This window comes from Hypanus sabinus, chromosome 8 (genome assembly GCF_030144855.1).
Source record: "Hypanus sabinus isolate sHypSab1 chromosome 8, sHypSab1.hap1, whole genome shotgun sequence".
Taxonomy (NCBI): domain Eukaryota; kingdom Metazoa; phylum Chordata; class Chondrichthyes; order Myliobatiformes; family Dasyatidae; genus Hypanus; species Hypanus sabinus.
This window is the reverse complement of record NC_082713.1, coordinates 23867659-23894010: the sequence shown is the minus strand read 5'-3', so window position 1 is coordinate 23894010 and position 26352 is coordinate 23867659. Positions and strand designations below refer to the sequence as shown.

Below are 26352 nucleotides of genomic sequence, written 5' to 3'. Positions count from 1 at the left end.
TGGCCTTCATAAGTCAAGTATTGAGCAAAGGAGATGGGATGTTCTATTCGTATTGTATAAGACATTGGTGAGGCCTAATTTGGAGTACTGTGTGCAGTCTTGGTCACCTACCTACAGGAAAGATGGAAGTAAGGTTGAAAGAATACAGAGAAAATTTACAAAGATGTTGCTGGGACTGGAGTATGAGGTATAATGAAAGATTGAATAGTTCAGGACTTTATTCCTTGGTACGCAGAAGACTGAGGAGAGATTTGATAGAGGTATACAAAATTATGAGCAGTATAGATAGGTACAAGTAGGCTTTTTCCACTGAGGGTGGGTGGGACTACAACTAGAGGTCAAAGGCTAAAAGTGAAAGGTGAAGAGTCTAAGGGGGAACATGAGGGAAAATTTCTTCATTCAGAGGTTCATGAGAGTGTGGAACGAGCTGCCAGCGCAAATGGCGCATGTGAGCTCGATTTCAACTTTTACGAGAAGTTTGGATAGGTACATGGATGGTGGAGTGTGGAGGGCTATGGTCCCAGTGCAGGTCAATGGGAGTAGGCAGTTTAAATGCTTCAGTGGGGACTAGGAGGGCCTGTTTCTCTGCTGTATGTATTTTTCTATGAGCATGTCATGAAATTTGTTGCTTTTGCGGCAACAGTACAGCATAATAAAAATTCTACAAGTTACAATAGAAATTATAAAAAATAATTCAGTAGAGCAAAAGGAGAGCAAAGTAGCAAGGTTCCTCTCATGGGTTCATGGACTGTTCAGAAATCTAAAGGTAGAGGGGGAGAAGCTCTTCCAAAAGTGTTGAGTGTGTGTCTTTTAGCTCTTGTACTTCCTTGCTGATGGTAGCAATGAGAAGAGGGCATGTCCTGAATGATCAGCATCCTTCATGATAAATGCTGCTTTCTGAAGGTGTCCTCGAAGGTGGGGAGGGTAGTGTCCATGACGGAGTTGGCTGAGCTTTTCACTGAATTGTGCATTGGCGACTCCATACCTCATGGTGACACAAAGTGTCAGAATGCTCTTTATGGTACTAACATAGAAGTGTGCTAGGGTCTTTGATGACACGCCAAATCACTTTGAACTCCAAATGAAATAGAGCCACTGTTCAGCCTTCTTCATAAGTGCATCAGGGATGTATTTTGCTCAGAATCTCGCCCTTCCTACTGCTGGCTCCTCCATGAGGACTGGTGTGTGTTCTCCCAGCTTTCCCTTGCTTGAGGTGTAAGCCCCCAAAAGCCAGCAAAATTAGTTCTGCTCAGACTTAAAAGCTCCGAGAAGTGGAAAGAAGGACTGTGATTCTTGGCACTGGGGTGATTGAATTTAAACTGGCAGATCCAGTAGTAACGACAGTATGATAGCGCACTCAAGCTTTAGAAGGCCAGAGACTGAAGGAGAAATAATTAAAAAACAAATGGCACTTCAGAGTTCCAGTCTGTGACAAGGCATAGAGTTGGAGTAAAGAAATTGTTAATTTTAACACAGTAAAAATGAGCATGTGGAACTATGCACAAATGAGATTTTGACTGGCTGAATTACAGAGAGTTATCTCTATACTTAACTGACATTAGCATTTTGTACGTAACGTAGCTAAAGAAAACATTAATAATATGAAATTGCAAACCTTGGTGGCTTACCTGGATGACCGGGCGGTCCAGGAGGTCCTGGTAAACCAGGAATACCATTACCAGTATGTACGCAATGAATACAAGTATCTCCCTTATCCCCTACACAATTGACAGATGGAGAAAGAAAAAATATTACTCATTTGAAACCACTGTAAAAATTATTGCCTTGACTCTTAAAAATTTTCCTCTGCATAATATATATGTCTCTGGCCTCAAAGAGTGAGCATCACTTAAAGATGCTTCAAGTACGGCAGAAATGGAGGGCTCATGGTACCTCCATTTCATACCCAATGAAACTCTGAGGTACACCTAGTGACACAAATGAAAATTGGGCAGAATTTTGTCTGTTGCTCCTATTGTATCAACCTTTCTAATTTTGTTCAACAAGTTCAATTTTGCTCCTGATGTGTAATTCTAAATGTAAGAAAGCATACATACAATATCAAAAAAAAATAGCAAACACAAAATACACTGCAGATGCTGTGGTCAAATCAACACGTACAAAAGCTGGATGAACGCAGCAGGTCGGGCAGTATCCGTTGAATATAGTTGAAAAAAATAGCAATTGCATTTGTTGAAGTTGAGGTAGAATTTACTCGCTGGAGTTTAGAAGAATGAAAGGGAACTCATTAAAATCTATTGAATATTGAAAAGACTAGATAGAGTGGATGTGGAAAGGATGCTTCCAAAAGTGGGTGAGTCTAAGACCAGAGGGCACAACCTCAGAATATGAGGTGTTCAGAACAGCAACGAGGAGGAATTTCTTTAGCCAGAGGGAGGTGAATCCATGGAATGCAATGGCATATGTCATAATCAAAGGTTATGGGGAGAAGGTAAGAGAATGGGGGTGAGAGGGACAATAAATCAGCCATGATGGAATGGCAGAGCAGATTCGATGGGTTGAATGGCCCAATTCTGCACCTATGTCTCATGGTCTTAACGTGGTTGGTGGGAGAGAAGGGAAGATGTTTGTTGTACATCAGGCACAAGTTGCAGCATTTTTTTTGCATCATCCAAATACCATGATCATGGTTCATTGGATATACAATGCAATACAACTTCAGGAGAGATTATCAAAAAGATATGTCAATGTGCAGTGGGTGTTCCAGTCTACAGTAATAGGGCATTGCTTTGAGCACCTTGTTCTATTGCTATATGGCACAGGTGTTAGCCTACCCATTTGATTTCAGACACAGATAGTCAACAGAACACTGTAGTATCATCTGTACTTAGCATAGCAAATGAAAAGTAAATCTATAATTGCTCATATACTGTGCTTTAAACAATGGAAAATGATGTACAGTGGTGGCTCTGTCATACTCCATTGCAAAATGCAATGCTATTGAAATCAACAAAATTGAATTTCAAAGGTAAAGCACAATTAGCATCTGCTACTGTTTTCTATGTTTAACCATAGAGATCTAGTCTGAATCTCTATTCTAGAGGCCTTTACAGCTAAAAAGGAATTAATTTGATTAGTGATCAACAATTCCCACAAGATTGTGACCCAGATGAGATATTCACCAGTGTTCAGATATCTCCAGTCTCACATTACTCCAATGGCAGAGTAATCCAAGACCAAGGCTTTATATTTTCTGAACAGTGAACAGTAAACATGCAGTGGACTGCTCTGGCAATGGAGGCTCCCTAATTAGAGCAATAGAACATAAGGCTGAGAAACAAATGTAAGAAGTCTTTAAAAAAAGAAAGCACAAAATGCTGGCAGAACTCAGCAGGCCAGACAGCATCTATGGGAGGAGGTAATGAAGACGTTTTGGCCCGAAACGTCGTGATTACCTCCTCCCATAGATACTGTCTGGCCTGCTGAGTTCTGCCAGCATTTTGTGCTTTTTATTTATTTCCAGCACCTGCAGATTCACTCGTGTTGCCTAAGAAGTCTTACCTTTTAGTCCAGTTTCTCCAGGAAAACCTGGTGGCCCTGGCAAGCCCGGTAAGCCTTCCAATCCTGGCTGGCAACGTATTCCGGATAAATCTAAGGAAATGAACAGACTATTTCAAATTCACTGCAACACTGATAACTTCTCAAGGAAACAATAAATTTGACATCATTAATTGCAGACATTTGCCCTAAGATCTGTTATACAACAGTTACCATATTCATTACCAGTAGAGCTCTTATCGAAGCATTGCACAATGGTGTTACACTGTAATTATATTGTTAGGAATCATATGATACAAAGAATATAAAATTATTACAATGGGTACAAAAGGTGTTACACGTGGTTATAAACTTTTCAAGAAAAAAGAGAACCCAGTATGGGATAAATAGCATATTTAACTTTTTCTAGAATCTTTCTAGAGCAGGTTTTCCCAACCTGGGGTCTATGGACCCCTCGGTTAATGGCAGGGGTCCACGGCATAAAAGAGGTTTGAACTTCCATAGTAGAGATTGCTTCAACCTGTGAAGAAGTAGAAAGCCAAAGGTTAACCTCAGACTCTGACAAAGAAATGAGCCTGGTGGCCCAGAAACTTCTTCACCCACAATGTGGTGGGAATGTGAAACAGAGAAGTGCTGTACTGATGTGCTACGACACTCAGTTGGTAAGAGAATAGGTTATTCAAACTTCGCGCCGCTGGCTTTTACTCAGTACTGTTCCCGCCCTCTCCGGGCGGAAATGACATCAGAGGTGCACTACAAAAGTCTCTCCCCGCGTGGGGGCTATTTGTGAGCCGGTTCGCCTGTGCAGAAAGTGGGTCGCCACATAACCCCCCCACCCCAGAACCAGCAATACACCCCCCCAATGTCCACAGTCTGGATCAGCCTCTGTTTGGGAGGTCTGCCTCTGTGCTGCGGTGCCTGAACCGTGACTGGCTGCGCCAAGTCCACGTGGGCTGGTTTGAGTCGGTCCACCATGAAAACCTCCTCTCTCCCCCCAATGTCCAGAACGTATGTGGACCTGTTGTTCTTGATCACCTTGAATGGCCCCTCATATGGCCGCTGCAGTGGTGCCCGGTGTGTGTCCCTTCCTACAAATACAAACTTAAGAGTTTTGCAGTTCTTTGGGTACGTGGGTTGGGGTCCGTCCCTGCTGTGAAGTGGGTATGGGGGCCAGGTTGCCGAGCCTTTTGCGTAGTCTGTCCAGGACTGCTGCGGGTTCTTCCTCTTGCCCTCTTGGGGCTGGTATGAACTCTCCTGGGACGGCCAGGAGTGCGCTGTACACCAACTTGGCCAATGAGGTGTGCAGATCGTCTTTGGGTGCTGTGCGGATTCCAAGCTGGACCCAGGCAAGCTCATAAACCCAGTTAGGTCCTCTCAGGCGGGCCATGAGAGCCGACTTCAAGTGACAGTAGAAGCGTTCCACCAGTCCATTCGACTGTGGATGGTAGGCAGTAGTGTGGTGTAGCTGTGTTCCCAACAGGCTGGAGATGAACTGGGTGCCTCTGTCAGAGGTAATGTGGGCCGGTACCCTGAAGCGTGCTACCCAGGTTGCAATCAGCGCTCGGGCACAGGAATCGGCGGTGGTGTTGGTGAGCAGGACCGCCTCTGGCCATCTTGTGAAACAGTCTACCATAGTCAGGAGATACCACGCTCCTCGGGACACTGGTAGGGGGCCCACAATATCCACATGAATGTGGTCGAACCTCCGGCGGGTGGGTTCGAACTGCTGCGGCGGGGCTTTAGTGTGCCGCTGCACCTTGGCTGTTTGGCACTGTGCGCACGTTCTGGCCCATTCACTGATCTGCTTGCGAAGTCTGTGCCACGTGAACTTGCTGGAGACCAGCCGGACGATTGTCCTGATAGATGGGTGCGCCAAACCGTGTATGGAATTGAAAACTCGCTGCTGCCAGGCTGCTGGGACGATGGGGCGAGGTTGGCCAGTAGCCATGTCACACAGGAGGGTCCTCTCACCTGGGCCTACGAGAAAATCCTGCAGCTGCAAACCCGAGACTGCAGTCCTGTAGCTGAGCATCTCATCGTCTGCCTGCTGCACCTCCGCCAGTGCTGCATAGTCCACCCCCAGGGACAGGGCCTGGACAGCTGGTCTGGAGGGTGCGTCCCCCACGACGTTGTCCTTTCCCGAGACATGCTGGATGTCCGTTGTGTACTCGGAGATGTAGGACAGATGTCGCTGCTGGCGGGCTAACCAGGGATTGGACACCTTCGTGAACGCGAAGGTCAATGGTTTGTGGTCCGTGGACGCTGTGAACGGCCTGCTTTCTAAGAAGTACCTGAAGTGCTGGATTGCCAGATACAGTGCCAACAGCGCCCGGTCGAAAGCACTGTACTTGAGTTCGGGTGGCCATAGGTGCCTGCTGAAGAATGCCAGGGGTTGCCAGCGCCCCTCGATGAGCTGCTCCAGAATCCCATTGACTGCTGTGTTGGATGTATCCACTGTGAGGGCGGCTGGAACATCTGTTCTGGGGTGCACCAGCATCGCGGCGTCTGCCAAGTCTTCCTTGGCTTTAACAAAGCGGCTTAGCCTCTTCGTCCCAAGTAATGGCCTTGCCTTTACCCAACATCAGGGTGTACAAAGGGTGCATGATACGGGCTGCTGAGGGGAGGAAACGGTGGTAGAAGTTCACCATGCCAACAAACTCCTGCAGGCCTTGACTGTGTTGGGCCGGGGGAAGTGGCAGATCGCGTCTACCTTGGCAGGCTGAGGTGTTTCCCCGTGTTTGGTAATCCTGTGGCCCAGGAAGTCGATGGTGTCGAGTCCAAACTGGCATTTGGCCGGGTTGATTGTGAGGCTGAAATCACTCAGGCGGGAGTAGAGCTGGCGGAGGTGGGACAGATGCTCCTGAAGATTACTGCCGGCTATGAGGATGTCGTCCAAATAGATGAACGCAAAGTCCAGATCGCGTCCCACTGCATCCATTACGCGCTGGAACATCTGTGTGGCATTCTTCAGGCCAAATGGCATTCGGAGGAATTCGAACAGGCCCAATGGGGTGATGAGTGCTGTTCTGGGGATGTCTTCAGGGTGCACCGGGATTTGATCGTATCCCCGGACGAGGTCTACTTTGGCAAAGATGCTTGCCCTATGCAGGTTTGCTGCAAAGTCCTGTATGTGCGGCATAGGGTGGCGGTCTGGAGTTGTAGCCTCTTTCAGTCTGCGGTAGTCACCGCATGGTCTCCAACCCCCAGCTGCTTTGGGCACCATGTGCAGGGGGGAGGCCCATGGGCTGTCAGACCTCAGTACGATCCCCAATTCCTCCATCCTCTGGAACTCCTCCTTCGCCAGTCGGAGCTTGTCCGGGGGAAGCCTTCGAGCACGGGCATGGAGGGGTGGTCCCTGGGTCAGGATGTGGTGCTGAACCCCATGTCTGGGCATGGCTGCCATGAACTGCGGTGCCAGAATCGATGGAAAGTCCACCAGGATTCTGGTGAATTTATTGTCAGACAGCGTGATGGAGTCCAGATGTGGGGCCAGCAACTTGGCTTCACCCAGGGAGAATGTCTGGAAAGTCTCGGCATGTACCAGTCTTTTCCCTTGCAAGTCGACCAACAGGCTGTGAGCTCGCAAGAAGTCCACCCCCAGGAGTGGTTGGGCCACGGCGGCCAGTGTGAAGTCCCACGTGAACTGGCTGGTGCCGAACTGCAGCTGCACTGTGCGGGTGCCGTGGGTCCATATCGTGCTGCTGTTTGCCGCCCCCAGGCTGGGTCCTCGCTTCCTGTTGCGGGTGTCGTACCCCGTCGGGGGCAAGACGCTGATCTCCGCTCCGGTGTCGACCAAGAAGCGGCGTCCCGACTGTTTGTCCCAGACGTACAAGAGGCTGTCCTGGTGGCCAGCTGCCATAATCATTAGCAGTGGCTGGCCCTGGCCCTGGCCCTTGCAGGGCGGGCGACAACGGCGGGCTTTTGTGCCCCACCGCTGGTGGTAGAAACACCACTGTTCACTGGCCTCCTCACTCCTGCCTCTGTGTTGTGTGCGCCCCTCTGCCGGGCCTGGTCTGGCCCGCTGTTGGGCACGTGGCCTGGTATTCTGACCGACGGACGCCATGCTCTCCCTCTTGGCTTTCCACAGCACATCTGCCCAGGCCGCCACCTTCCGGGGGTCACTGAAATCTGCGTTGGCCAGCAGCAGATGTATGTCCTCGGGCAGTTGCTCTAGGAACGCCTGCTCAAAAATGAGGCAGGGCTTGTGTCCTTCAGCCAGGGCCAGCATCTCGTTCATTAATGCTGACGGTGGCCTGTCTCCCAAACCGTCCAGGTGAAGCAGGTGGGCACCTCGGTCACGTCGTGAGAGGCCAAAGGTCCCTATGAGCAGCGCTTTGAATGCTGCATATTTGCCTTCTTCTGGGGGCGACTGTATGAAATCCACAACCTGGACGGCCGTCTTCTGGTCAAGAGAGCTCACCATGTGGTAGTAACGCATGAAATCAGAAGATATCTGCCGAATCTGGAATTGGGCTTCTGCTTGGCTAAACCACACGCGTGGTCGCAGCGTCCAGAAAGTCAGCAGTTTTAGCGAAACTGCGTGAACAGATGAAGATTCGATTATCTTTGGTCCAAATCCCGTTTGGACCGTCAGGGTCACCAACATAGCGATGTGCTACACATCGAGCTAGAACTAACGACACTCAGTCGGTAAGTTGCACTCGAGACTAGTTTATTCAAACTTTGCAGTGCTGGCTTTTACTCAGTACTGTTCCCGCCCTCCCCGGACGGAAATGACGTCAGAGGTGCATTACAGAAGTCTCTCCCCGCGCGGGGGCTATTTGTGAGCCGGTTCGCCTGTGCAGAAAGTGGGTTGCCACAGTGCCGGGTGTGACTGAAGTGAATACTACAGGTGCATGGAAGAGTAGAGAAAGTGGAGAGTGATAAACTGATGGACTTCGTTGAGGAAACAAGGGAGGAGGTTATGGAAGCATGAATATCAGGATGGATTAGTTATGCTGAAATACTCCCTTCTCCTTTGCCCCCTACACCACTGGTGCGTACAGCAGCAATGAAATCTCCATCTCTGGTGGAGTTCAGAGCTTCTTCTCGGTTTCCACTACTATCAGTCGTGCAAGTCCTGGGTGGAGACTGAAGAATACCCTCGCACACAGATGTAGGATTCTTCAGTGCAGCTTTGTTTCTGTAACAACTCTGTTGTACTAGTCAGGGTTGTCAGCTCTGAGCTGAACCCCCGAACCTGGAGGACAGGTGGACCACTCTTAGCTTGGCCTCAGCCTTCTGACCTGCTTGGCATGTGTGACCCTGCCAAGAGCCAAAGCGTAAAGCCCTAGCCCCAGACAGCATAGGTCATGAGGCATGCAAGCCTCCAAGTCACTGGCTGCTATGTATTCAATTCTATGTCATTTTGCATCCCATTTTAGATATAAGGCATTCTGCTAAAATTGTTTGAAAGCAGGAGACGGACCTTTTTTTTCTTTTAACTGCTAATGTTGGGAGTTGCATTGGCATGGAAGAAAGTTCCTGACATGTGCTACAGGAGAACTAACATTTTCTCAGATACCTTACTTACGAAGCTCAACACTGTTTAATCTCAGTCCTCACCTCATGCTTTCAGCTGTCAAAATTCTGGCTACATGCTGCAGAGCTGTTTTTTCTTTCCTTTCGTTTCATTCATTTGGTCACACTCTCACTTTTGAGTTAGCTCGCCTTGTGTTGAAGCCCAGCTCAGGTCTTGAGCACATAAGCTAAGCATATGCTTTAAAGCGGTAGTGAAGCTGGCCGCGTTGTTAGAGCCACGGATCTGAGCAAGTGTTAACCTGTGGACTCAACAGCCAGTGTAACTGGATCTGAAAAGCTCCCATGACGATGTAAACAGCAGTGCCTCTGTCCAGTCAGGATCAGTATGTGAACTCATTGAAACCCGCTGAACGTTAAAAGGCCGCGATAGAGTGGATATTTCCTATGGTGGGAGAGTCTAAGACCAAAGGACAATAGAAAGGCATTCACTTGGAGTGGAGATGAGGCAGAATTTCTTTCGCAGGAGAGTTGTGAATCTGATGAGTCCATTGCCACAAGTGGCTGTGGAGGCCAAGTGATTTGGTATATTTAAGGCAGAGGTTATTCAGAGTGCCATAGAATCAGATTCTTGATTAGTCAGGGTGAGAAGGGATATGGGGATAAGGCAGGAGACTGGGCCTGAGAGGAAAAGTGGATCAGCCGTGATGAAATGGCAGAGCAGACTAGATGGGCCAAATGGCCTTACTCTGCTCCTATAATTTGTGGTCTAATGGCTTTTTCCATTTTATTTGCCATTTGTGGAGTATCATCTTGTAACCATTAATCACCACCTGGGTAGATGCATTGATAAAAAAAGTTTAGAGGGATGTAGACAAAACACTGGGAAATGGAACTAGCATAGGGCATGTCAGCCAGCACTGATAAGTAAGGTCAAAAGGATTGTTTCCATGCTACCCCTCTACAAAATATCATCAATTTGTTGTCACCTCCTTGGCAGGACCTCAGGAATACAAGAGAAACAAACTCTTCTTTTCTTCATTTTCCTATTTGGAATATTTCTTTGCATCGTAATAAGACATACGTTTTACTGGTTAACTTAACCAGATACTTAGTTATGGATTTAAGAATTATTTAAACAAGACATTTACTTGTACAAATTACAATTCCGTGAAGACACTACCGCAATAGAAATCTACCTGGAGCGCCTTCGGAATAACCAGGGAGTCCTGGAGGACCACGGGGGCCTGGCGGACCAGGTTGTCCTGGTGGCCCTGGAATTGCATATCCAGGTGGGCCTTGATCACCTTTCTGACCCCTTTCACCTGGAAAACCAGGGGTGCCTGGTGGTCCCACGCTGGACTGACCTGTAGAAAATGAAAGTAAACAAGTTTAAGAAAGCAAACATGGTTAAGATTTTAAAGATCCACAGCTGAGATAACTCTACCGCTAGAAGCCATTCTGGATCCTAACGTTTCACGTCAATAAATATTTAACTATCGCTTGACAAATTTCAGTTCTAATTCATCAATATTATGATGTGAAAGGCACTTGGGTTCTCACTATAATAACCATAGTAACAGAAGTTCTCCTTTATCCTGAGAACACCAGCAGTGAGCACTGAAACATGCTTATTAATATTCCCAACGTTCAAAGCTGTGCGATGATAGGTAGGAAAAAAGAAAAGGATTATTTTGGGTGTTGTGGAATGAGTTTGAATAGCATTATTTTGGGAGCAAAGCGTCAAACTGAAGAACTTGCCTCACCTCATAAGTTACTGCTTTATTAAGGAACAAACCTACAGAAAAGGCTCAAATTTCAACCTCTTACCTACACTACCGGATAAGAAAAGACGAAAATAGTGAGAAGTGCCTATGTGATTTCCTTGACATCCCTGTTCTGAAGAGCTATGAATTTAGTGGCATGACCACAATGCAGTTTGATTAACTTGTTTACTGACATGATCCAATTTGCAATTACTTACAATTCCAGAGAAGAAAAGCAGCAGAGCAGTGCAAGTTGGTGTGGTATTTCTTCATAACTCACGCACGACGCTGAACTTCTCATCGAAGGGCAATTCAGGTGAGTTGATGGACTTACTCAGCAAGCAGAACATTTATGGGGGACTTGGAGAGTCAGACCCACATTCTTGGATGTGGAATCAGCTCTGATTACTTTGATTAATGGAAGATATATTGGGCTCTGAGATACATTTTTTAATTTAATATTTTTTAAATTTAGTGATACAGCACATTAATAGTTTCTTCCAGGGCAAAAAGCCTTTACTGCCCCAAAGTACCCATGTGATTGATTAACCTACGACCCCATACCTCTTTGGAATGTGGGAGGAAACCAGAACGTCCAGAGGAAACTCATGTGGCCATGGTGAAAACGTACAAGTTCCTTACAGACAGTGGCAGAATTAAACCTGTGGTTTAATAGTGTTATGCTAACTGCGACACTGCCATGCCAACCCAGGAGCAGGGCCACTCAGGAGGGAACTGAGGCAACACACTCACTGCACAAAGGCAGGTAAATATCTGAACTCTCTGCCCAAAAAGGCCAGTGACTCCAGAGAAGACCAAAAAACCGTGGGCCCCTAAGGGTTTCAGGACGGATTGAGTGGGAGAACATCGGTGAGCTGCTGATTGTAGAAAATGCAACTGAGGACTGAAATTTTCTACCTTGTAGTGGATGCTCACTGACAAAGTGCATTTAAGGCAGCTATCAATACATTATGGGAAATTAGGGAAAAAAAAAGGAATATACACATCAGGAAAAAGGGTGGGGCTATAGATTAGTCAGGATCTTCCCAAAAAGTATAAAAGCGTGAACTGTCAAAATATTACTTGCAGGAAGAAATATAACCAAGTTGTCTATCTTCATCTCTCCATCTTCCTCTAAAATCAATATTTATAGTTTTGCTCTAGGTTTGTCACAAAAGGCTGCATGGCCTATTCCAACTTCTATTTCTTACACTCTTAGTAGGCTTGAGAGGCTGAATAGCAATTGCATCCTTATAAACCAAACCTATGGGGTGCAGATTGAGCAATTTTACACCTCTGCTTCCTTTATCACAGCGTCTCATTGACACAGCAGGACCAGGGACAAAATGACCCTCCCAATACGGATGCCAGGGAAAAAAGCAAATCGTATTTGGTTTGGGCACAACCAAGCTTCCCGTGGGGTGTTGTTCTAAGTAATACAATATGCCTAGATTTTGCAACAGTATGCCAAATTAAGTTTGCTCTCTCAAGAATGGCCATGTATTGACATACAAATAAGCTTCAGGCAAGAGCTTATCGAGGCCGTAAGGGATTATGTGACTCAACGCAGAGCAGGAAAGAAGAGTTTTGAGAAATTAATAGAATGAATTGGGATATCATAGATAACTGGTTTTTGTTAAGATTTTATACCAGTGGAGATCTTCTGCTCTACTTTTGCATGAAAAGTTTGGTTAATCTGACTGTTCTGTATATTTTGGATACTTAGCCAACTTCACTTTAATCTGGTAGGCTTTAAAAAAATGTATAAATAAATATCAGGGATGGCACACAGCTCCAGCTACTCAGGTTCAGCCCTAACATCGAATACTATATGTGTGTGGAGTTTGCACACTCCGGCGGTGAAAACTTGGGCTTCCTCTCAAAGGCCTGCAGGTTGCCATGGCAGTTTGTCACTGTGAATTACGCCAGACGTATAGGTGAGGGGTAGAATTTGAGGGAAAATTGATGGGAATGTATGGAGAATAAAATGACAATAGAGTAGAATTTGTGTAAGTGGGTGTTTGCTGGTTGCTATGGACTTGATGGGTCAAAGGACCTTTCCTGTGTAAGTGGTTGTTTGCTGGTTGGTATGAACTTGATAGGCCGAAGGACTTGTTGTTGTGCTGTATGACAAAACTAAATGTTTCAGGATAAGACACAGAGACAAGGAATTATTTGATTTTACATCCATACAATTAATATACCTCACCTGGAGGACCTGGTGGACCTGGTAAACCTGCAGGTCCTGCAAGGGGAACAGCAACAGGTTAGTACATAATCACATCTTTCTTTAACAATTAAAGTCCTTAATTGGGAAGGGTTTGAATGAAATACACCAATATTAAAAAAAAACTAACCCGGAGGGCCTCGATCTCCAGTTAGACCAAGGGAGCCAGCGGGACCTGGGTCACCTTTCTGTCCAATGGTATCACCTGGTCTTGAAATAACCTGGAGAAAAGAAAGGGCAAATTTTATGATGATTATTGGTAGCAAAATTACATTAAGATCTAAATTTCCAAAGCAGTCCCAACAGAGGTAAGGTAGAATAAATTTCCCCATATAAATGTATTTGACAATTGTTAGTTTAGTTAAGTTCTTTGAATTATTATTCCTATGTGAAGAAGCACTGTGTGACCTCATTGTCAAAAGGGTGGTAAGGTAGAGTAGAGGCTAGTACAATGCTTTACAGTGCCTACGATCTGGGGTTCAATTCCCATTGCTGTCTGTAAGGAGTTTGTACCTTCTCCCCACGACTGTGTGGGTTTCCTCAGGATGCTCTCATTTCCTCCTACAATCCAAATGTGTATGGGTTAAAGTTAGTGCATTGTGGGCTTGCAATGTTGGTGCTGGAACCATGGCAACACTTGTGGGCTGCCCCCAGCGCATCCACAGACTGTGTTGGTCAAACTACGCATTTCACTTTTGATGTACATGGGAAATAAAGCTGATCTTATCTTAGACCCAAGAGGTACTGTAGATGCTGGAAACCTAGAGCAATACACACACTGTGCTGGAGGAGCTCAGCAGGTCAGGCAGCATCTATGGATGGGAATGAACAGTCGATGTTTCGGGTCAAGACCCTTCATCAGCCTCTCAGATTTTTTCTCAATTTACTTTAGTCTTGTTTTCTTCTATTCATTATCCTACAGATTAACAGCTCCATTTTGCATTTATCTTTTCAGGATTCCACAACCCTGTGTAAATGCCAACCTGTCAGTAGATTTTTTTTCCCGTTGCGAGCTCTGATCCAGTGTAAAAACACATGAAGGTGACTCTTTATTCTTCTCTGAAGATGCTGTCTGAACTGCTGAGTTCGTCCAGCATTTTGCATGTGTGCCTGTGTTTTTCCGGACTTCCAGCATCTGAAGAAATTGTTATGTTTATGGTGTGGGCAGTTAAGAGTTCTTTACGCTGAAAGAAAACTTCCACATTCCACAAACCTTGGCTGGGTGTACATCCAGCACATAGAAGCTGAAAGCTACTATATTGCCTTTACTGTCCAATTTTGGGTTCTCAACAGACAGATCTTTTTTTTCCAGCTTTTTTTTTTCTGAAAAATCCACTGTTTTAAAGCCCCAACAAAAGCCAGTGACTCATCCTTGCTCAAATCCACTCTGAGAATTTTGAGTATTTAAACAATCTCCAGTCCAGACTTCTTGAAAGGGAAAGGATATACCAATTAAACCACTTACATCCTCTAGAATAGCTTTAATTACCTGCCTGGTTTGAAAACTGAGTAAACTGAAGCCTCTGACCTTGTGTCAAAGTCTGTATTTTGTTTATTAGGGCTAGATTCAAACCAGGAACTTCAGAAATTTATCGAGTCACTGGCCAACACTTGTATTAAATAAGTATTAGGATAGGGTCCTATAGCGACTATATTATTCTACAAATTACTGAGAAGCCTGAACAAATAAACCATAGACATTAAGTAATATCTTACCACTGACACACGAAGAACTTAGAAACATAGAAAACCTACAGCACAATACAGGCCCTTCAGCCCACAAGGTTGTGTCAAACATGTCCCTACCTACCTCAGAAATTACTAGACTTACTCATAACCCTCTATTTTTCTAAGCTCCATGTACCTATCCAAAAGACTCTTAAAAGACCCTATCGTATCCACCTCCACCACTGTTGCTGGTAGCCCATTCCACACACTCACCACTCTCTGTGTAAAAAAACTTATCCGACATCTCCTCTGTACCTACTGCCCAGCACCTTAAGCCTGTGCCCTCTTGTGGCAACCGTTAACTTAAATCAGTTAATGAAATAAGAATGCTAGTGATAGTGATCATGAGTCTACAAAACTGTCTTAAAACTCACTTGGTTTAGTAATGCTCAGCAGGTTAAGAAAGTTTTAACTTTTCTTGTCATAAACATAACTACCAATCTGCAGCAATCTTTACTGGCCTCCTCTACCTCTCTCTTTGCTTTTATACTGGCTATTTTTCCTCTCTATTCTCAGTGCTGATGTAGGGCCTTGAACCTAAATGTCATCCCCAAGGAGCTGCTCAACTCCTCTGGGTTCAACCAGGCCTTGTGCTGTTCCAGCTCCCAGAATCTGCAATCTCTTATGGCTCCGACAATGTGGTTGACTCTGAATTTCCTTCCATTTTTAGGGCAATTAGAGATAATTTTCCAATTTCCGTGCCAAATTCAAGAAAGGTAAATACTGTAATTTTGTCTATTCACTAGTTTGTTCAGCTATATCCAATCAAGTTTACTGGTAATCTGTCAAAGAATACATTAATTTGCATCATTAAACATGATGGTAGACACAGAAAATTGTCTTGGATACTCACAGCTCCCGGTGGACCAGGGAAACCAGCGGTACCTTTCTGACCCTAGTCACACAAAACAAAAGTTAGTTAGAACTGTAAATATTTTAGATCATGAAATAATTACTTAGCCTCCAAGAGAATGTATGAAGATGAAAGAAGCATTCATCATCAAGGACACCCAGCATCCAGGCCATGCTCTCATCTCACCACTACCATCAGGCAGGAGGTACAGGGGCCTTAGGTCCCACACCACCAGTTCCACCGGGTTCAGGAACAGTTATTACCCTACAACCATCAGGCTCTCAATCCAGCATGGATAACTTCATCCACCTCAACAGTGAACTGATTCCAAAACCTATAGACATACTTTCAAGGACTCTACAAATCCAATTAAACCAAGTTGAATTGCCAATTCAGACCATACATGGTGTTACGTGACCATGGATTTCATTTATTGCGGGCATCACTTTAAATGCCTGGACTAAGCGGGAGCATGACGTCAGTGTAACAGAATGCGGACAGGCTGCTGGGACATGAGAGGGTGGGAGAGAGGGAGGGGGGGAGGGGGAGAGAGAGGGAGGGAGAGAGAGAGAGAGAGAGAGAGAGAGAGAGAGAGAGAGATAAGACTCTAGACTGTGAGCAGCCGCTTGCTACAGTAATGGGTGAAGTTTGATACTTTGCCCAAAGGTTTGGGTGCATGAGTGGCACACGGTACATATTGGATATGTGACTGTCACTTCTTAAAATCCATACGTGGAGTATTCTGTGGCGACCATTTTCATTAACCCTTACATGGATCCGAGTGTGTTATGTGGTGGCCACTTGTGCTAAGGAATATTCCGTGACTGTCACCTTGTGATAACTCTACGTGGATTTTAGAACACTACTCATTGGCTGAGATCTTCTGTGACTGCTATCTTGTTTCCCAGTGTGGGACTTTTGATATTCTTTGTGAACGCCTCCTTGTTACACTTCAATGTGAATTTACACGTTTCTCCTCTCACCTATTCCGTGGGTTACCAGAACTTTTCAGCTTGCCATCTTAAGACTTTAAGAACCGTCCCTAAGCCTGATTTGGGAGCCACAAATGCATAACACTGTTAACTTCTGTTTAGGAGAGTAGTTTGTTTAATCTTCTGTATTTTGGGTAGATACTGATAAAAATAATTGTTTAACATTAAAACTTGACTCCGGTTGTGGACTTGTGCTGCTGGTGTGTAACAGTGGATACAGATGAATGAGACAGACCTCTGTGGCTCAGGTGCATAACATACATTCAAAATAGCGAGAGAGAGAGAGAGAGAGAGAAAAAAACCACACATTGTTATCCAAGAAAACACATGTATAGTTCAAGACCCTGAACGACATGCAATCAGTTTCAATGTCCTTCCACCTATTGAACAGTGGAGGGCAGCATTGACAGGCGAGGCCAACTCCCAATTGAGCACAGACTCCACGCTTGAGGCCTTGTCTTTACTATAACCAAGGCCACACTGCTGCCTTGTTGCCTGCCTCTCCACCAAACATGAAGAACAGGCCTGCAGTGTCTCATGTTACCAATGTCCAACAGGGTCTTGCAATCGTAAGGGAAACATCCAAGACAGTCGCTCACAGTTACACCTCATGCTGCTTTGTGCACCAACTCCAATGTCTTTGAGTGGCAGGCAGCAGCACTGTCTGTACCCAGGTGAGCTCCTCCGCAACTTCTCCAGCCTATCTGCCAGCTCCTCCTTCTCCCGGCCATCCGCCGGCTTCTTCTTCTCCCTGTCATCCACCGGCTCCTCCTTCTCTGACTCATCCACCTGCTTCTACTTCTCCCAGCCGTCCGTCAACTTCTTCTCCCGGCCAAGGGCCAGCTTCTCCTTCTCAGACTTGTCTGCCGGCTCCTTCGACACCCAGTTCAGTGGCTCTGAACCTCAAACAGACCGCTAATGCGGTATACCTGAGGTACCCGTTGTTCTTGGAGGACAGTATAGTCTTACCGTCATAAAAACACATTTAAAAAACAAAAGAGTACCTCTGGTTGAGTAATTTTATAGGCTCTCTATATGGCTATGCCAATCAGCACCTCCCAATTTCTAATTTAATTCTCACATTCTATGTGCAGCTACCAAACTACCTATCTCTGTTCAATGGTGGCCAGTGATACACTCGCTACTGCGAATTTATAAGCAATAAGGATCCAGCAAGATCACCAATTCAATGTACACAATCTCCCTATGGTGTCAAATTTCCATAAACTAATTGCTTCAAAAGACTAGTTTTAGTAAAAAGTGTTCTTAAAAACATTAATGTCAACATCTTATTTTTATTCATTTAAATGTCAATGATGTTACACTTCAGGCTGGATGTTGTACAGTCCTGGGTTTAATTACAAGTCTTTGCAAAGTTATCTGATGGCAGAAGTGACGGAGATGTAAACAGCACACATGAGGTTAAAAAAAATATTTCTGACCCTGAACTTAATTCTATGACCCTCTCTTTTTACCTTTCTGAATATAGTGATAGATTCTCCCTTGTTTAAGAGCCTGCTACCCATGTTTGGTAAAGTATCACAAGACAGTTTGTCCAGATGGTTAGAAACTTCAGAGCAAGAAAAAACTGGAAAAGGGATGGTTTCAGTGATCAGGAAGTTTGATGTTAACAAATTTGTCAAAATGGTTCTGCTCCTGAAAGTTTATCCTTGCAAAGTGGTCTGACTTGTGCTGTAAACTCTGCGTAGTTTACCTTCTGTCCATCTCTGCCTGGTGGTCCGGGCAAGCCTGGATTTCCTGGGAGACCCTGTTAAAACAAAAGATGGTGTCACTCTACTGTTACAAAGCATTTTCACAAGAGCTGGGTGTCCTCAAAATGATTCCATTGGTGGTCAATCAAATTGTAGGCCCTGGCAAGCAAACTGTGGAAGCTTGAGTAGAGAAAATTAGATGGTTGCCACCATGGACAGGGTCTTGCCGATGCTCTGCAGAAATCTGGCAGAAAAGTGGAGACGACGCAAGGCCAATTGACAAAGAATCCTGTCAAGAGAGTAAGTTTTTAATTCAGAGGCTGCTCTTGGCAATTTTCTGGCAGAATTGCAGAATAATAAAAATCCCTGCAGGGCTGCCGTAGTAACAGCAGTTAGTGTGATGCTATTACAGCTCGGAACGTCAGTGTTTGGAGTTCAATTTCAATTACGTCCGTAAGGAGCTCGTACGTCCTGCCTGTGAGCGCGTGGGTTTCCTCCCACATTCCAGAGACAAGCCGTTTAATAGATTAATTAGTCATTGTAAATTGTCCTGTCACTGGGCTAGCGTTAATTGCTGGGTGGCGCCGCTCACTGGGCCGAAATGGCCTGTTTCATGCTATATCTTTAAATAAACAATAAGTGTTCAATTTTGTTCAGGTACTTACATCAAATCCTGGATTGCCTGGTTCTCCATCTTTACCAGGTTTTCCCTGTGTTAAGAAAAATAGAGAAAAAAAATCTGGAAACTAAATATTTAAACATGACTTGCTTTCAACAGAGGCTAGCAAAAGGTAACAGGCACAGATGTACTACAATACCTAACATAAAACTGTAAATAAAGTGCAAATTTTCCCTGAGAAGTTTCATCAGAGCAAATGTTTTGCTATTGAGGAATGAAGTCAATTTTTAAATAGTTTCTAACTGAGTAGCAGCCCCTTGCCTATCTGGTACAAGGTACATGTCTCTAACTCAAAGCCCAAATCTAGACCCTGCACAATGGATGTTACAAGCTGACCCACCATCCCCCCCCCCCCCCCCCCCCCCGCCAAATAAGCTTTGGGAAGGTTGAGAACTTCAAGTTCCTAGGAGTGAACATCATCAATAGGCTGGCATTGTCCAAACAAATTGAAACAATGGAGAAGGAAGCTCATCAGAACCTCTGCTTCCTCAGGAGGCTAAAGAAATCTGTCACGTTCCCACTGCCCATCAACAATTTTTATCGTAGAAAGCATCCTATCTCGAGGCGCCATGGCTTGGTATGACAAACTGCTTTCTGCCTGTTAGGGCAAGTGACTGCAGAGAGTTGTGGACACAGCTCAGCATATCACAAAAACCAGCCTCCCCTCCATGGATTCTGCTTACACTTCCCACTACCTTGATAATGCAACCAACACAATCAAAGGCCCATCCCACCCCAAACATTCTCTCTCCTCCTCACTCCCCCCCTCCCCATCAGGCCGAAGATACAAAAGCATGACAGCATCTGGCAACAGCCGCAAGGAAAGCTTTCTCCCCACAGTTATAAGACTATTGAATGCACTCTTGTACAGGAAGATGGACTTCTGACTTTATGATCTACCTCATCATGGATCAACAGATAAAAGAGGAAAACAATACAAGGAATAAAGTACAAAAAATGGGGATGTGATCACAGCCATTCAGAGAGGGGTAAACCGAAAGCCAGTACACTGCTGAAATGTTCAGAGAGGGGTAAATCGAAGGCCAGTACGGTGCTGAAGTGTTCAGAGAGGGGTAAATCGAAGGCCAGTACGGTGCTGAAGTGTTCAGAGAGGGGTAAATCGAAGGCCAGTATGGTGCTGAAGTGTTCAGAGAGGGGTAAATCGAAGGCCAGTACGGTGCTGAAGTGTTCAGAGAGGGGTAAATCGAAGGCCAGTATGTTGCTGAAGTGTTCAGAGAGGGGTAAATCGAAGGCCAGTACGGTGCTGAAGTGTTCAGAGAGGGGTAAATCGAAGGCCAGTATGGTGCTGAAGTGTTCAGAGAGGGGTAAATCGAAGGCCAGTACGGTGCTGAAGTGTTCAGAGAGGGGTAAATCGAAGGCCAGTACGGTGCTGGAGTGTTCAGAGAGGGGTAAATCGAAGGCCAGTACAGTGCTGAAGTGTTCAGAGAGGGGTAAATCGAAGGCCAGTACGGTGCTGGTGTTCAGAGAGGGGTAAATCAAAGGCCAGTACGGTGCTGGAGTGTTCAGAGAGGGGTAAATCGAAGGCCAGTACGGTGCTGGTGTTCAGAGAGGGGTAAATCGAAGTGTAGGCTGCAGTAGATGCCAGGTGATGGTTTTCCACTTTGATGGAAAAATCACCACTCAGTCCAACACTGAAAGAGTCATTGGAAGCTCAACACCACCCTCATTAAAGAAGGGAAGTGCTTTGTTCATTTGCCTTAACAAAAATTAAGATGAATTAATATATGTAATTAATTATTTTATATATATATGATTTACTTGTTAATATTCTTTAATAACTTTCATTTTAATAACTGTAAATACAGTTCAATTTTCCAAATGTTTCTGATTGTTAGTGACATACAGGGAGAATGGAAAAGTCTGTTGATAGTACACGCTGTCAAAGACCATTAGAACAGACCGAGGCATGTCCTCGCAATTCTCTGTCTCAGTGGAATTGCTACTCATGGAGCGCTCTGCTTTGTGACATGGATATTCGGGGTTCTGCCTGATAGCCCCAGTGACTTTGGTTCAAACCTGACATCAGCTACTATCTAAATGGAGTTTGCATGTTCTTCACATGACTATAAAGGTTTTCTCCAGAAGGGAATTTTATAGATTAAAGCCCAGATCACAAAACCCTTTGTGGTTAATTCAACAACAATGAATTACACTGAATTTGAGTTATATAGGACAGAATTCATCTTCAGAAAGCACTCATGTCTACTGTTGAAAGTGTTTAATTTATCAGAATGAGTGGGGATCTCATTGAAATCTATTGAGTATTGAAAGACAGAGACAGAATGTACATGGTGAAGATGAAGTGGGTGAGTCTAAGAACAGAGAGCACAACCTCAAAATATAAGGATATCCCTTCAGAACAGAGATGAGGAGGAATTTCTTTAGCCAAGAAGGTGGTGAATCTGTGGAACTCGTTGCCACAGATGGCGGTGAAGTTATTTAGGATATTTAAAGTGGAGGTTGATAGGCTCTTGATTAGCAAGAGCATCGATGGTTATGGGGAAAAGGCAAGACAATGGGGTTGAGAGGTATAATAATTCAGCTGTGATGGAGTAGCAGAGCAGAATCGATGGGATGGCTGGCTTAATTCTGCTCCTGTGCCTTATGGTCTTCATCCAGGCCAAAAACTGCTGAATGAATAACTGCGCAGAGACTCCTCATTTAGTACTCACCCTCTTTCCCGGTTCTCCTGGCTCACCCTTCTGACCTTTGGCACTATACCCAGGGGGACCCTACGACGAATGAAATACGGAGTGAATGACAGGTGAACAACTCTCTAAACTGCTGCAGGTAAACTCTGTATTCCATACTTACAGGAGGGCCAGGGAAGCCCCTCTCTCCAGGTTCACCAGGTGGACCAATGTCGCCCTACCAAGAACAAAACTAATTTTAGGTGCTATTCACAAGAAGTTAAATGGAAGAATGTAAAGCAGATCACCATATGCTTCGCAACCAATGGATTATTTGTGAAGCACTCACTGATTTAATATATAAAAATTCATTGTGTGCTCAATAAATTCCCAATGGAAGCAAATAAGCTCACAAAACAGCCAATAAAATCTTTGTGCAGGTGGCTAAGTAAGAAGCAAAGGGGTCAGAACAAAGGGAGACTTCTGCCAGCAGAACAATTGTAACTTCTGCATTCCCCTCAGCCAGCACTTGGGGTCCTGGATTTAACAATGTACACAAAAGGCTGCACTTGTAACAATGCAATAGCAATGCTTCAGTACTATGGAGGAATAATGCGCTCTGTGCTGCAATTATTCTTAATCACAGGATATTTTAGCTAGAAGCTTAGATTAAAGAGCTTATCCTGATGTGTTGATTAGCCAACATGTTTGCAAATCTGAAATGGAATCACAGACAGGGATGGTCACAGACTCTTCCCACTGCAGCAGACTGCAGTGTTGTGTTGGTCGCAGGAATATTGTGATTGGAGGTTGGAGACGCTCCAACCTGTGCCTATCACTGTAGCAACACTGGCAACTGCTTGCCATGCAACATCCCTTTGCCCAACTGGCAACAAACTGCATACACTTTGAAGTTAGACAGAAAATTACAATGTGGCAAGTGATGAATCGGTTACCCAATTTACAGTTTGCCAAGAAAAGCGGGATCTCCCAGTGGCCACCCATTTTAGTTCCACTTCCCATTCCCATTCCGACCAGTCAATCCACAGCCTCCTCTACTGTCACAATGAGGCCACTCTCAGGTTGGAGGAGCAAAAACTTATATTCCATCTGGGTAGTTTCCAACCCGATGGCATGAACATCGATCTCTCGAACTTCCGGTAATGCCCCCCTCCACCCCTTTACCATTCACCATCCCCTTTTCCCTCTCTCACCTACCTTCTTACCTGCTCATCACCTCCCTCTGGTGCTCCTCCCCCTTTTCTTTCTTCCGTGGCCTTCTGTCCTCTCCTGTCAGATTCCCCTTGCTCCAGCCCTGTATCTCTTTCACCAATCAACTTCCCAGCTCTTTACTTCACCTCTCCCCGCACTCCCAGTTTGAACCATCACCTTGTGTTTCTTCCTCCCCTCCTCCCTCCTTCCAACTCTGACTCCTCATCTCTCTTTTCTTCCTTCATTCCCGATGAAGAGTTTCAGCCCAAAATGTCGACTGTACTCTTTTCCATAGATGCCGCCTGGCCTGCTGAGTTCCTCCAGCTTCTTGTGTGTGTTGCTCGGGTTTCCTCCTGTTTGTGAGTGAACCAGTTACCTTGTCTCCTTTCTGGAAATCCACCCCAGGAGAATTCAGCTGCTCCAACTGTCCTGGAGGGCCGGGAGGACCCTGGAGCCCTGGGTCACCCTGGAAAGGATCAGCACAAAAGCAGTGAAAAAAATTGCCGTTTTGTGATTTAACCCATCGCAAACTGGAGATGTCAGAAAATCAAAGACAGTTGTGAATCACAAGTATGACCACCAATGATAAGAGGTGACAATTAAAAATAGAAAAATGTAGATGAAGATGTGCTTACCTTTTCCCCTTTGGGTCCTTGGAAATTCAAACCCATGTTCCCCTAGGGGCAAAAAGGAGACTTGTGAGGCTACTTGTGATGAATACTCAGTTAAAAGGAGAAAGCTACCTTCACTCATCTTACCTTCTGTCCAGGGAGACCAGGAGGACCCGGGAGACCCTAGAATAGATGGAGCAGTTTTACAGTGAATAATTGTAACTTGATTCAGTCCCAAACCTGTTTTGGGAGATAATTTTTTTTAACTCCACAATTTAGCATGGGGTTTCCAGGGAAGGGTTGCACTGATGAAGGGGCTTCAGGAGAAGTTCCCTCACTACTGGACACTCAGCCCTCACCTGTGGCTCCGAGTAGCTGTTTCCATGTGACAGCGGCCACACCCCAGCACACCAATTCGACAGGTGGGCTAAGCCAGGTGAGGGTAGCCGGCGGGCCTCATACCCCGGTGGAATAGGGACACGCCTGTGCGAGCATGTGAAATTGTGTCCCACGGACTGAGCGTATGAGATTTGCAGTGACATCCAACAGCAAGGAAGATGGGCCTGCAGCACTCCGTGGAGAGCGAAGCCGCCAGAAACGTCATGGCCATCCACTGCGGCAAACAATCCACAAGCCCTGTTTGCGATATGTGTTCGTACCACTGGACCCGGACTTCTGAAGTTGAGAGACCGCAACAGCTTTTCCACTTTAAAAACGCTCCGGCACAGGTCTCCTGTCATCATTGCACAACCACCACTCAGTGCCCAGATTACAAATCAGTGGCCCTGTTTCGTCTTGCCCAACAGCTCTTTTGTCTACTCAAAATGAAGTGGTGAGCAGGCTGTGAATCTATCTTTCCCATGGCTGGAACCAGATGTACCAGCTAAACCAAACTTGGAGAAACTTCAAACAAGAGAGATCCTTTGGCCTAAAACGTTGTCTGTGCCTTTTTTTCCCCATCGATGCTGCCTGGCCTGCTGAGTTCCTCCAGTATTTTGAGTGTGTGTTGCTTGGAGACACTTCTTTATTTTCCCCAACTTCCTTTACCCTTTAGTCTGTTTGAAATCTAGTATCACTTGACCCTTTCTGAATCTGAATCCTTTTTTTAGTAATTTTTTTGTTCATGTATAGAGGAGCAGAGTTAATGACAAATTATAATTTTAACCGATGAAACATGGCAACCCAATCTTTGTTTTTTTTTAGTTTAGTTTTTCTTAGTTTAGGGTTTTTTTCCTCTTTTATAAATATCTTCATGATTAATTACTAAGAGTTTGGGAGGCTAAACTCTTCTTGTTACTTGAAATATGTGTTTTTACATGTTAACCGTTATTAATGTAATCCCAATCTCTGTGTACCATTATCAATAATGATATGCTTATTAATTTGAAATTTAATAAAACGATTGAAAAAGAATGAAATCTAATATCACTCTGTCACTAAAAGTGCAATTTTATAAAATTTGTGAAACCCCACTGTAGTCTTACTCAAAGGCAGAATAGACTTGATTTTAGCTTGTTTAATACTTTATGTTCCAAACCCAAAAGAATGCGGGTACCACTCCCGATTCAGGGTTTCAACTCAAAATGTCGGCAATCCCTTTCCCCACAGACGCTGCTTGACCTACTGTGTTCCTCTCATAGCTTATTGCTCCAAAAGAATGCAATTCTGCGAGGTCTCCTGCCATTGCAATTGGTTCCGTGGATGAAGTTTTGAAAGTGAAGTGCTATTAACATACCGGTTGACCTGCTGGTCCTGTTGAACCTGGTAGGCCTTGTGCTCCCGCTATACCTTGGGGTCCCTGTGAAGACAAAGACTTATTAACTTTGTGTTTATATCCTAAACTTGAGATTTTTAACATTAATCCAAGAAACAATGCAAATTTACAGATCCACTATCAAAGTTAAGCTTACTACAGATTTAATGCAGTGCTAAACTGCTTCTAATTTACTCTTACCATAGTGGGCACTTGGTTGAGTGGACAGATAGGAAGATACCTTCTGTTTTTAGCAGCTGATTAGCATTTGAAGTGGAGATAAGAGAGATGCAAGCTCTAGAACAGTAGTTAAAATGCATGAGGAACAGATCCAGATTGCAGGGACAAAACAGAGATTTTTAAAAAACTGCCTGTAATCCGAGTGTCCAAATTTAAAAGTTAGAATCGTTTGAAGTACTTGGAACAACACCAACGACATTGTCCAATGGCACAGTAAATGCTGATTACTGATTACACTAGATGGAGAATACCACAAATCACTGTACATTTTCTAGTGAGCCTAGGTAGGAAGTAAGCAGATGGAATCAGGTGCAAGTTGCAAATATCCTTGACCTAGGCACTGGGAGACATGGGCAGCACGTGCATAAGGCTGGTAGGAAACGACTGATGACAGGCAGAAATCTCCTTGGCTTAAGCGGTTCTGGTGGAAGGGGTCTGGAAGGCCTCAAGATATCTTGGACTGATTTTCGGGTAGGACTTCTTGAATAAGCTCTTCCTCTTAGCCTTATAGGACAGGTAAAAGAATTTAAAAGTTGATCCTTTCCAGCCATTCACGCCCCCGTTCCCACTCTGCTAAACTGGTGTGAAGCTTACAACTTCTTCACTCTCAGGCTGCTGACTGAAAAAAGCAGGGCCCCATATGATGTCATATTTATTTAGCGATATGTGTAGGCCCTTCCAGCCGCGCTGCCCCAGCAAAGCCCGACAATTCCGATTAATGCTAACCTAATCACGGGCCGATATACAATGACAAATTAACCCACTTGGCACATCTTCGGACTGTGCGAGGTAAACAAAGCATTCCACAGTGAGAGTGTACAACGACTCCTTAAAAAGGAATTGAATTCTGAACTCCAGCACCCGAAAATGTAATAGAATCACGCTAACCATGGCACCCAAAGTCTAATGGTTGCTTCAGAGACTGTAGACT

General features: G+C 45.0%; 1 protein-coding gene across 3 annotated transcripts in view; it reads right to left on the bottom strand.

The window, feature by feature from the left end:
• The window catches only part of col4a5 (collagen, type IV, alpha 5 (Alport syndrome)), a 276446-nt gene that overhangs the window by 126989 nt on the left and 123105 nt on the right, over positions 1-26352 (bottom strand). For all 3 annotated transcript variants that reach the window (XM_059976825.1, XM_059976826.1, XM_059976827.1), the window contains 14 exons: positions 25164-25226; positions 23576-23611; positions 23453-23494; positions 23194-23283; positions 21790-21843; positions 21648-21707; positions 18941-18985; positions 18278-18331; positions 15572-15613; positions 13121-13211; positions 12973-13008; positions 10197-10364; positions 3523-3612; positions 1629-1718 (listed from right to left, as the gene is read on the bottom strand). In XM_059976825.1, the coding sequence (XP_059832808.1) occupies positions 1629-1718; positions 3523-3612; positions 10197-10364; positions 12973-13008; positions 13121-13211; positions 15572-15613; positions 18278-18331; positions 18941-18985; positions 21648-21707; positions 21790-21843; positions 23194-23283; positions 23453-23494; positions 23576-23611; positions 25164-25226 (961 nt within the window). The remainder of the gene's footprint in view (positions 1-1628; positions 1719-3522; positions 3613-10196; positions 10365-12972; positions 13009-13120; positions 13212-15571; positions 15614-18277; positions 18332-18940; positions 18986-21647; positions 21708-21789; positions 21844-23193; positions 23284-23452; positions 23495-23575; positions 23612-25163; positions 25227-26352) is intronic.